We start from the raw sequence: 13,096 nt of genomic DNA, 5'->3' as shown, positions 1-13,096 counted from the left end.
AAAATAACGAGGCACGATCGTAATAGCTGCAATGTAAAATATATTCTATCTACATCTTGGCACACGGGAGAGTATGTGCGCGATCTACGATCTAGATGAGAGAATCCGGCACGTTTAGTAGCGTTTATTATTCGATGTTTCTGCCAAGTCGTAGATGTCCGTACTCTTCGTCGTTGCCGTTGGACCGCTTGCCGAATCTCATGTGACCGTAATCGTCCAGCTGTTGACGTTTGCTGAGTCGCAGACTGTCCTCGTCCTCACCGACGAGGTCCTCCACCAGGTCCTTCACCAGACCTTCCACGGCGTATCTGCGGCAAAACGCGCGCGAAATATATTTAGAATTAGAATATCAATATCGAGTTTTTTTTTTTTAAATCAATCCTTATTCTCAAACATCGATGTCGATCATTTGTTTTTCTCTGATTTTATGTACTTACATATACATTTATTATTGTTATTCATTATGCGTAGTAATTACCCGTAGATGTGTGGATGATTTCCTAAATTGCGATGGATGCCCGGCATCAATCTCGGAGCTGCTTTACATCTTCCGCAGAGCAGCCATACGACTGCGAGCATGCAGGATAGTGCAAGAGTCAGATTCATGTCTGTAATCAATTAACAATTTTCGTCATAAAGGTACACATAAACTCTATATATAATATATTATATAACTCTATATATAATATATAATATTTCTTCTTGTAATAGAAATAATAATCAACGTAATCATATAAATTTACAAATCGAGCTATTGCTTTAATTGTAGTTCAAGAGCACAAAATTTTGCAAATGCATTTCACCTTTGTTAAAAAAAATTATATATTGTACACATACACATATCTACAGAAAAATATTAAAATGCTAGAAATATATAGAAACACAGTTACTTATTGCGCAATTAAAGATAACTTTTGTGTCCAGATGTAAATATAATTACATCGAGAGAAATTAATACTCAAGCTTTATCAAGTATTTTACTGACAATATCTTTTTCTTTCTTTTTCAGAAGAAAATTGTTTGAGAAACCGTTTAGTCCAGATGTTTCGCCACTTAAGAAAGAATGCAATTTGAGAAAGAAATTTCACTGAGAAAGGATTATTATCAATTTAACTGAAGAAGCTGAATTCCGGAACACTGAATACACCCAACGAATGCTTTATTACGACGGAACGAGATTAAACAAGGAGAAACCGTAACGAGGCAACAGGTGAGAGACAGATAACAAATTTACAAGTTGCTTAATTAAAAAAAATACATATATACACGGTTTTATAATAAAACTCGTTCGAGAGATCTAAGATCGCGCGCGACGAGATCTTCTTCTCGAATTTGAGTAAAGGAAGCCCAGTCGAAGAGGAGCATCCTTATGTCCTCTTATGCGCTTACCTGCGTCGGGAACCGGACGTCGGGAAAATCGGCGATGGAATATGTACGATGCGCGCGGCGGAGGCTTTTTTATACCGCGGCCAACTTTGCGTTGCCTTCCCCCCTGATGGTTGGAAAAGCGACGCGGCGGAATGAAGAAAGTACGACGGCGCTGAATTTTAATTCACGTAACGCCGCGCGCACTGATAAACAATTTTCTTCTCTCACATTAGACGAGAATCTCACGCCTCCGCCGTTCAATATTCCACGGCGATGTTCCGCGCCTTCGATGATTGGCAGGGCTATAAACCGATTACCGATGTCACGTCGCGGCTTTTCTGTTTCCTTTCTGCCGGAGAAAATCAGACATTAAAATCCATCCTTTCTCTATCTATCTATATATATATATATATATATATATATATATATATATATATATACACATCTCTCTTTCTCCTCTCCAGCGCTAAAAAGGAAGTGTAGGCAGCGCAAATTGATAAATAATGCGAACAATTATGCCCGCCTGTCGATTTCGAGTTAGTTATTTTTATCGATTGTTCGATTAAAAAGTCGAGACGCTGACGAGCAGTGCTTATTCGCGCAAAATTGGTGCTAATTAGTGAAATAAAATACTTTACAGGAATTTTACTTTTGCAGATACTTGCTTTAATAGAAGAATTTTAATTATCGTTTCGATGAAGTTCAACTAAGAGTTTTATTTGAAAAGACGTGTAATTATCTACAGAAAGAGACTAGTTTCGTTTTTTTAATTGCGTTAGCTTTTAATTTATTGACATTTAATCCATTTTTGGAATCCATTTCTTTTTCCCAGAAAAAAATATCGGGGAGACAATTTCTTATTTAATTCTTTTTGTGCAATATTTTAATCTTATCATTAGTCTAAAAATTCCAATCCTACGAAAGTAGAGAGTTTCTTGGAAAAAAAAACTGAGGAATGCTTCATTATTTCTGCTTGCCTCTTTGAAACTTTATTTATCAAAAGCATCATCCTAGAGTCAATTTTTTCTTTAACCAGATTTATTACCAATAAATTTTAAGAGAGCAAGTGGGTAAAAATAAAACGCTCTCAGCAAAATAACTTTCTTCTATGGACAGAAAAAGCCTTAGCTCTCCTCTTTAATTTACAGCTAACTTTATTTTAATTGTCTCTCTCTAATTGTTTAATTCTTATTTCTAAATCTATAATAAAATATTAATAATACACTATTTTTATCATCGAAGCGTATCTTGACACGATTGTCAATGTTTGCGAGTAACAATTAGCGCATAATAATGGAAACATTGTATCTATGCGAGGTCACGGTTACAAGATCATCAATGGCTTCCGCGTTTTTGCGGTGCTTCCTCTATTAATTCTATAAATCGGTTTATTCTCGCGAGTCGAATTGTCAGTCGCAAATCGTCATTCGATCAGTCAACAACTTGTCGAATGATCCTGTGATAGAGACTCTCATCTTTGTTTGCGACATCAAAATGACAGAATATAAAGAGACGACGGGACAGAAAGGTCTGTCGGAATGGTGGAGCGAAGAAACGGAATATCTCCTCCAGAGAATCGAGAGATGGGCGACCTTCGTACGTGGTTACAATCGTCTTCGGTCTCAGAGGTGAGAAGGAGAGAAAAATATATATATAAGTAAAATATATAAATAAAAGAGATTTGCAAACAATCTCTATATTATATTAAAATGAACCAGGTGGTCCAGGGAACCTTCCTCCGACGAAGCCACGCAATTCTACAGTCTCAAGCAGTCCAAATGCAAATCGCGTCCAGAGGAGACCAAGATTAATTGCTGCGGGACGTTCAACTATCAGTCGAACAGCAAGCTGGAGAGCAGTTGTTTGGAAACTTATCGGTACGATCACAGTATCTACTTCAAGACTATCGGTGACATCAGGAGCGACAAGAGGAACGTCATCAGGGATCTAGATCAGGATAGAGTGTCTATTAGCAGCGAGGAGTTGGTAGAATGGGACGCCAGCTCGCTCGATCTGATTGTTAACAAACCGATCTCTGAAGAGACTCTTAACAACAATAATCGTCCGGATGAGCCGGATGTTTCGGACACCGTTGCTGAACAGAAAGAGAACCGGGCGGTGCAAAACGCCTGGCCGATCGTAGATCTGTCGAAACTCGATTTGAATTTGATGGATCAAAAGAGAGACGAACAGCTTTCTTATCCGGTTGATGGAGATAATCGTGGAAGAGATGAACAGGAGAATAATAATAATAGTCCGAAAGATGAAGCGGATAAGGATGATCGAGAGAATAAGTCGAGAAATTGCGAGACGATGAAAGAATTTTCGTCGTTTCGGAAAATCGGACGATCGTCTATGCGAAGATCATCAATGGTCGATGAAAATAATGTCGTTCGGCCGGAAGTTCTTTTGAACAACAACAACTTATTCGACGTCGTCAACATATCTCTGCAAGATTAAAGTAAAACATAATTGAGCATAAAAAATGTATACTATATGCTATATGCTAAAATTTATAAATATTTTGATCAATGAATTCTCAAATTGTACGAAATAAATAATTGAAGTTTTCTTTTTTCTTTCCTAATTTTCTCTTCCAATATTGTTACGCGCTTTTATTCGCTTTCTCATTTTAACGTGATTAAATGATCATATATGACAAATATATATATATGAGTAATGAAAGAGCAGGAACCAAAAAAAAGACAAAGAAAATTTACAGAGTATATGGAGATTTCAAGCTAATTCCCAAATAAATAAAATTATATTAATTATCTCTTTTGTAATAAATATTAGATCTGAATTGCAATAAGTAGGAAAAGAGAAGATATCTTTTCTCTTCATTTTGCACAAAGGTTTCATTTTTTATAAGCAAATTTTGCCTTTTCATTTTTTACAAGAATATCCATATTACAAATAATTAAAATGGATGCAAAAATATATAATAAAACTAAAAGCAAATGCATGTAGTCTCAATGAAAAAAAATTTTTTTAAATTTGTTATAACGTTAAATATTACATTTTAATTTTATGAAAAATATATGCATCTTTAGTATTTTGAAATTAAATGTATTTTATGACACTTAAACTATTTATACTTATTATGCATGATACAATACGCTCATTCTCGCGTAATCTTTTCTAATAATGAAACTACTGACTCTTGTAAATATACGCAATCAATACTTTGTGTTGAAATAGATAAGAATATCTTCTTGCACAAATGCACATGTATTCAATATAATATTTTCTCTCTCTTTCTTTCTCTAATTATTCCTTTCTTACTAATAAATATAATCTTTTGATCTCAATTATATGAGAAATATTAAAAATAAATTGCGAATGAGAAAATAATGCGTTAGCAACCCTCTGTCATGCTTTATATATGTTTTTTTCTCATTTATTCTATATTATACTAAAAATATTTGCGTTAAACAAAGAAATTAATGTGTTGAAAAAATTCTGTAATATTCTTTTAATATAAAATTCCAAAAAAAGTATAAAGAAATGTCTCGAAATTCTTTTGGTCTCTTTTACAGATTGGCCCCTCATCAGGTATATATCAGGAGAAGTTATTCATCCTATCAAAGGAATTGTCAACGTAGCATTCAGTCAGTTCTTCAACGCGAGTGACGTCTAATTGTAAGAAGAAGCGATGTCTCTCTTGGTGCTTTCACAACGATCTGACAAGAGTGCACTCGCTCTCGTCGCAGAATCGTAGAATTTATTCTGATAAAGGGAGTTCCCACCTATCATCGCTATAGCGTTCTCCGATTGTGGGGTAGCGCGCATGCACCGGCTGATGAGAGAGGGGCGCGGAAGCCACGCACGCAACACGTAAGTAAGTGTGCTCGCGAATCCTGTCGCGAATCGATCGTGTGTGAGCTTCGCTCTCGCGAAGGCCCAAGCGCGAGACCATACATTGCGATAGTGCGTAATAACTCGGATATAAAGAGAGGGTTTCATTCGACAGAGGCAAGAATAAGGAGTGGAGAGGCAAAGGAATAACAAAAAGCGTCAAGATGAGCAAGCGATTAGAGACCGTGGCCACGATGACCTGCATGAAGACCCTGCTGATGCTTTTTAATTTCATCTTCTGGGTAAGCCGAGACTGCCTCCCCTCTCTCTCTCTCTCTCTCTCTCTCTCTCTCTCCCGGCGATCTTATCACATCACCTTGCCATGCACCCCTTTTGCCACACACGCATCCTGGTCCAACTGTTGCACAATTGATCGCAATCTGGAGATTTCTAATACCGATCGAATCTGATCCATCGTCGCGAAATGAAACGTAATAATATGACGTAATCATCAGGTCCTGTCTTAAGCTTCTTTAATTAAAATAGGGTCAGACAGTTGGCGAATTAGTATGAGATATAGTTGCGATGTCTGTGACCTTGAATAAAATTCACTTAATTTTGAATATTTAGAAAAATTATATTTATTTAAAAATTATATATCTAATATATATTTTATTATATACATATAGAAATTATATATTTTTTTTAATTATAGCACGTCTCTTCCTGAATATATATATTTAATTTAATTAATTGAATTGAATTAATTAATTATTTTAATTTAATTAATTGAAAGTTTCGATGGCTGTTAATTGTAATATATATATTTTTATCGTCCATATTTATCCTTAAATCATTGGAGAAATTTCAAGCGCGATTTTAATTAAATGGCTTATCTGGAAATGCGTATATATATGTAACTCTGTTATCACTTCAACACTATAACTTCTTTTCAGTATAAAGATAGAAGTCTTGCCACAGAACCGATTATTGAATAATTCATTTTTTCTCACAATACTATCTCTATTTTAGTCTCTAAACTGACATTTTCCTAAGTTATCTCTCACAAACAACACGTTATATATATTATCTCTTTATAAACACATATATGTTACACGGTGCAATAATATTTACTTCAATAGAAAAGATGTTGTTAAATAGACTTATCTCTTTAATTTTATTATATATGTATTATATATATAATACCTATATTATTATGAAATTTATATACATATCGAAGATGTGAATTTTTAAAGCTCGAAAGGACCCCAGCGACAATTTGTAAAAACATTTATAAAAATAAGAAAAAAGCGAATTAAAACCAATTAAGATATGCACAATTCGACTGATGACTATAAGTTTAATTAAAAAAATAATTTAATTTAATATTGTCACAGGCGTCCGGGATATTGATGCTGTGCATCGGCATATGGATGCGTATCCAGCTGCGGGATTACATGAACATGAACGTGCAGGGCAGCGGAGCGGCCTTGTTAGCGCTCGCGTGCTTAGGCGCGGTGTTAGCTGTAGCGGCGGTCCTCGCCTGTTGCTGCACCGCACGAGGTCATCCCGCCCTACTATACCTGGTAAACCACATCAAGTACAATCTAAATAGGCTACGACACGATCTCTAATTCGCGATGAAACTATACTGTCATTTTACGAAGAAGAAGAACCAGGATACGCTTATATATTATTATGTCGCGAATTATAATAGATCATCTAAAGTAGATCCCTTAGGAGCAGGATATAAAGTTACGAGTCGACATTCGATATGATTATCTTTCTCTCTTTTATCTCATATATGAGCAATTTAATAATTCGCTGGATGACGCACATGATTATAGAGAATGTTGTCCTGGTACTAAAATTGAGAAATTTGAACAAAAAAAAAAGAGTTAATATATCAATCTGGCTTATTCTTAACATACTGAGTATATATTATTTGTAAAATAAATTTATATCATGGAATTATTGTAAAGAGAAAAAAGAGAGAAAGATATTAAATTATATATCTGCGATTTTGACAATTTAAGATTTTTAAATTAAAATTGAGTATCTTTAAAATTAAATATAAAACATTTTTTACTGAAAATTTTTTTGATGAAATATGAACATATATATTAAAAGAAGTTTATGCAAAAACAATTATTTACACAATAATTGCAAAATAAATAAATATATCAAAGTAGAAACTTCTTTTTTTTTCTTATAGAGAAGTAGATATTTTCTTTGACATTATTACGTAAAAAATAATTATTTTTTTCTCTATCCCTTAGTACGGCGCGTTCCTGGCTGTCGTCGCATTACTGGAACTTGGGGCGGGTGCATCGGTTTATGCTTATCGTACAAACTTGAATGAAGGATTCGACCAAGGCCTAAACGAGAGTATGGCAGCCTATGGACCAGATCATTCCATGAGCAGATATATCGACACCATGCAATCGAACGTGAGTCTTTTTTTATCGTATTCTATTTATGTTCCATTTATTTCGATTATTCCAATTAATTTTAATAATAGAATTTCGATCATTCGAATTTTTATTGCAATTTAAATGACAATTCAACTTCAAAAAGAAACTGAAGCAATAAAAGAATGATTATTTCTTGTAGTTTCTTTGGTGCTCGATATATTATTTCGATCTCGAAAATACTCTGAAAAAAAATCGAAATAAAAGTTGTAGAAAAGAATATTAATTAACGTACTATATATAATAACTATATATATATGTGCTTTTATTTCGCTTAAAATTGTTTAAACTTTCATTTCTTATAAGATGAAATTTGTCGTGAAGATTAATTTTAATAACAATTTTATTATAAAATTTTATTATAAATTTTATTATAAAATTAATAAATAACTTTTTCATATTTTCTAAAATGAGATCGTATCTATTGTTTCTTTCTTTAATCGCGTCTATTAAGCTCTAATTAGAAGTCTGAATTCAGTGTAAAATTATGTAAGGAATAATCGCTCTTTTTTTAGTTTCGAAAAGAAAGATTTTTTAAACCGTCAAAACGACTTTTATTATGCATCGCAAATCTTGAAAATTTTATTAACTAATTACAGTTGCATTGCTGCGGTAATCGTGGATACGCCGATTGGTACAACTTGAATCCACCAAAGGAAATTCCCCATTCCTGCTGCAAGCAGTCCGAGTGCGAGCCTAATGATGTAGAACAAATCTATACCGATGTACGTAGACGATAAATTTTCCATTTTATAATCGTCCAAGTTCTTGCAAAACATACAACAGACCAATTAAAATAAGAAAATAGCGAATCGTTAAACGAAAAACATTAAACGTTTCAAAGTTTGATTAATTTTCATCAGCAATTATTATGGCAAGTTTTAATTTATGTCATTTCAGAAAGTTTGATTAATTCCAGCAATTATTAATAATTATTAATTATGACACATTTTATGATGACACTAAAAGAGCTAGAATAAAAAGGAAAATGAATATGCAGGCTAAATCTGTTTTTCTCGACTTTCGATTCTCTTTAATTTTTGTGTTGTTTAAATCTCATTTTTAATTCCTTTCGTTTTTTTAGGGATGCTATAAACGCGTGCTGGAGTTCATAAACAGCAACATCGGTCTGGTGGCTGGCACCGCGATCGGCGTGGCCTTCTTCCCGCTGGTAGGCATCTTCCTGGCGTGTTGCTTGGCCAGCAACATCAACAAGGCCGAGTACGAGCAGGTCGCTTAGGCACGGTATTCGCGCAAGCAGCAACGACAGATCTATCAGAGAACGAAGAACCTCGCGTCGCTAGCAGCAACGGCGAACGTACATGATTTCGGCACGGGAGCACGAAATTAAATGACTTCGATCGAGGCAAGCGCACATTTTGCCATCCCCCCTTTCGAGATTTTAATCGGAGACTTCGCTGCAAAAATTTGAAATTATAAAGTTCGCAGTGTAAGGTATGCATCTTTATAAAATCTCTAAATATGAAATTGAAATATCTGAAAGAAAGGATCTCGAACGTGTGGTTTACACGATGCTTTTTTATTAGCTTATATAATATGCTAGTTTCAACTAGCATTGTGTAAACCACGCTATATATATAATACTATAAATTATAAAATTATATTATCTCTCTCTTTCCCTCTCTTGATGAATCCTTCAGTTCTTATTTAAGCGCCCAATTTGATGATCACTGTCGAAATTTGTACTCGTGTTCCATAGAGCTATTCCGAACAAAATTCATTATTGATTAATTATTCTCGTTATTATATCTATGAAAATGTCTTCAAATATACTTCATTAATAATTAAAATTCACATATATACATACATATATAAATATATATATATATACATATATATCAATCTTGCATAGACTGATTGCTTATTAAAGTCTTCTAAATAAAGATTTTGTCAAGTTTCGACAAGCAGGTAGAAAGAACAAGAAAGCAGAAAGTATTAGACTAGGACAAAAGTTCCTTGTGTATTTAACTTTATTTCAAAATCGATAGATTATGGCAATGAAAAATGTATACCATGATTGTCCTGGCGTTAAAAATTTGACTATTCATATATCGCCCCCTGTTTCCTTGCGTAATTCTTGTCGAAGATTTGAGATTTGCAACACTCACTCTTTCAAACTATTACATACCGTAAGAGAGTTTTGTATGTAAAATACAAGATAATACCTTGTATGGGGAATATACAATCTATTTATTATAGAAATATATATATTCATGTGTATAGAGAATGAGACACTTGACTCGATCATTTCAGTCAACTTTTCTATTTGACACATTAAAAAGAAATCAGAAATTCACGCAGAAACTACTCGATTTTGAAGAAATCTTTTTGTTGTACATGTTTTATACAGGGTGTTTTAGAAATAGGTGGCCAAACTTTAAGAGCATATATTCTATTCACCCTGCGAATAATTAGACGCTATCATTTGATAATCGTACAACAGTATTTTTTGCGTAATATTAACAAAGATGCCAAATAAAAAAGTTAAACGGATATGAGCGCAAGCGTTAAGTGCCTCTAACTCTTTGCATTATAAAATATAAAAAAAAACAAAATGAGAATACATTATATATACATATATATTCTATCGTGCTATAAAATTAACGTAAAAGAAAAACGCAGAGTTCTAATGTAAGCCTTATTTACAAATAATGTTCTCGAACTATTTAAATACCTCCACGTGATATCGAGGAAGCCGTGCAAAATCTCGTCGCCGAATCGATATCCGCGATTGTTTACGTCAATCACTATAGCTTTTATGTATGTTACTGTATATCACGGAACGCGTACACTTTGTACAAATTCTGACGAGCCTTAAATAAAGGTCAATGAAATATCGTTCTCTCATTTATTGTCGAACAGAAATGAGTTTTTGTATGCAAACAATATCTTTTTTAGAATATTCTTTACATACTTTTTTTTATTTTATATTTCTTAGTTTGCATATTAATTATAATTGGCGATATTTCATTCTAATAGAATTAATTTTATTATATAAAGATATCTTTTTCAGGAATTTATATTATTTATGTGGATATATTTTTTTCTCTTGGGTAATTATATAAGTTCATATATATGCGCAATCAAAAAATAAGCTTAAAATTGTGCTATCTATTAATAGTAATGCATTGAAGGCAATGAAACATTTACTACAAAGTTGTAAGTTATCCTTTGTATATTTTTATATTATTTTCTTATATATTATTACATTTTTACATTCTCTTATATAGAAAATGATTTTTTTTATTACAGAGACTTCAAAACATTTCATTTTTTCTAATATCACACAAAAAGAAGTAAATTTTTCTTAATCTCATGTAGGATGACTGCATCAAAATCCGAGTTGAATTCTATCCTATCTTCTCTATACTCATCATTTTTTTTAATTATTTACATTAATATATAATTAACATACATTGTCTGTATGTGTATGTATATATTATACATAATTATCAATATAAAAAAATTATACAACATATACATCTATTACTTATTGAGTAATTGAAACAATTCTTTTATTCAATACAAATATTACAAAATTTACTGTAATTATCAGCTGCAAACATTTTTCTCGTATGATTTTATAATAATTTCATCCATTCAATATTGTTTTATATGTATGAGCTTACAGATATATGCAAAAGGCTAATGTTTTTCACTATTAATACTATTCGCAAATGTAAAACATGTATTTTCTGTATACCGACTTAAAGAAGATTGTGTATTCCTTTTGGATAATAAAAGTTCTGAACTATATTTCATGTAAATTTCCACAAACGTTTTAAACTTAACATTAAATTGCTTTATAAATTTTCAATATTAAATTCAGTTGAACTTTCTTAAAATAAAATTCAATAAAATAAAATATTTGTCACTTAATCACGCATGTATCGAATGAGAATGTCATTGTGTGCATAATCTATTGAATGAAATAGAAGATAGGTATGCATATATCTGTAAATTCATGAAACAATATTGAATAGATTAATTATTACAAAATACATTTTTATTACAATATTAAAAAACAAAGCTTCCCTCTATGAGGAAGCAAAAATATACATATATTATACAAATTTGTATATATATATATATATATATATACAAATGTTACATATCTTGTTTATTTATTTGTTATTTATCTTTTCTATCTCGAAGTGAATTTCATCCGCTATATGTTCGCAAAATTTTCGTAAATATCGCCTATCTTGAAATGTGCATTTTGTTTGAGTTCAGAGTACTAAGATATAAATGTATTGATTGCATTTCTTGCAGACTACTTGTACAATCATCTTTTGCTCCTTTATTTTCTTCATCATCGATATTATTTATTATCTTCGGGAAAAGCTAATTGTCGATTGTTTAATACTTGCCAACCTTGTTCATTCTCATCACTGTGCAACCATGAATTAATCTCTTCCAATGTAATATTACTATATTTAGGAATTTTAGTCACCATGCGTAAAAATGATAGAGAGTCAAATTCTGGCTCTGGATCGGAGCAAAACGGGAAGATATTTTTCCAGCCATTCTTTATATTACTTTCCGTCACTTCGTTCCACGCTTCACTTATTAAACACACGCATTTAAATATATCAAATAACTTTAACAGCCTTTTGGCGCTTCTTGCTGTAAGTATTACCTTCAGAAATTTTTCCTTGTACATTTTTTTGAGTTTTTCAATGATTCCTTGATTCATAGGTTGAACGAGGGAACTCACATTAGGCGGTAGAAAGATCACTCGACATCGTTCGTTAATCAAGTTTAAGCGTTCTGTTGATAGATGACTAGGAGCATTATCGAGCAAAAGAAGACATTTCTCATTATTCGATCCATGAACACGTTCGATTTCTGGTAGAAAAACTTCTCGATACCATCTTGACATCAGTTGCCCATCCATCCAGGCGTTTTTCTGATTCATATAAACGACTGGCAGAGATTTTATGTTTTTTAAATAATGTGGATTATTTGCTTTTCCTATAATTAACACTGGCAGTTTATGACTTCCTGTCGCATTCGTGCACATCATTAATGTAACTCTGTTTTCAACCAAATTCATTTTAGGAGATGATTGATGTTCATCGTTAACAATTTTATTCGGCAGCGTCTTCCAATTGAGTCCAGTTTCGTCGGCGTTATAAATCTTATCCAGTGGTATTTTATTATCCATGTAATATTTTATAAATTCTTGATAAAAATGTTTATTCAAATCCTGATCCGCAGAAAGTGCCTCCTTGTGATTTGTCAAACATAGAATATTGTGTCTTGTTTTAAATTCGTCCATAAAACTATTAATGCCTTTAAATTTTCCAGTACCCTTAAATAATTCATTGAATTCCGATGCCTTCCTTTTTAGCATCAGATCTGTCACAGGATCCCCAATGCTTCTTTTTTGGAGAAACCATGTATACAAAACTTGCTCAAGTCGAATGTCCTTTTCG

General features: G+C 32.6%; 3 protein-coding genes across 3 annotated transcripts; 2 read left to right on the top strand and 1 right to left on the bottom strand.

The window, feature by feature from the left end:
• Positions 1-23: 23 nt before the first annotated feature.
• Dsk (Drosulfakinin) lies at positions 24-1,582 on the bottom strand. Its single transcript, XM_083040995.1, has 3 exons — positions 1,390-1,582; positions 479-608; positions 24-308 (listed from the first exon to the last, which is right to left on the bottom strand). Exons 2-3 carry the CDS (start codon positions 604-606, stop codon positions 128-130), a joined length of 309 nt encoding a protein of 102 aa, XP_082897121.1. The 5' UTR covers positions 607-608; positions 1,390-1,582; the 3' UTR covers positions 24-127.
• Positions 1,583-2,781: 1,199 nt separating this feature from the next.
• On the top strand, positions 2,782-3,939 carry LOC145937131 (uncharacterized). The gene is made up of 2 exons (XM_083040005.1): positions 2,782-2,996; positions 3,087-3,939. The coding sequence occupies exons 1-2, from the start codon at positions 2,863-2,865 to the stop codon at positions 3,826-3,828; spliced, it is 876 nt and encodes a 291-aa protein (XP_082896131.1). The 5' UTR covers positions 2,782-2,862; the 3' UTR covers positions 3,829-3,939.
• Positions 3,940-5,199: 1,260 nt separating this feature from the next.
• LOC145937710 (tetraspanin-7) lies at positions 5,200-10,496 on the top strand. Its single transcript, XM_083040993.1, has 5 exons — positions 5,200-5,468; positions 6,564-6,752; positions 7,446-7,616; positions 8,237-8,362; positions 8,722-10,496. Exons 1-5 carry the CDS (start codon positions 5,391-5,393, stop codon positions 8,875-8,877), a joined length of 720 nt encoding a protein of 239 aa, XP_082897119.1. The 5' UTR covers positions 5,200-5,390; the 3' UTR covers positions 8,878-10,496.
• Positions 10,497-13,096: the final 2,600 nt, after the last annotated feature.

The sequence above is a fragment of the Prenolepis imparis genome, unplaced genomic scaffold (assembly GCF_030444845.1).
Source record: "Prenolepis imparis isolate NDT839.2.m4 unplaced genomic scaffold, iyPreImpa1.0 SCAF_6, whole genome shotgun sequence".
In the NCBI taxonomy this organism is placed as follows: Eukaryota; Metazoa; Arthropoda; class Insecta; order Hymenoptera; family Formicidae; genus Prenolepis; species Prenolepis imparis.
The sequence above is the reverse complement of the archived record's forward strand: the minus strand, read 5'-3'. Positions and strand labels throughout refer to the sequence as shown.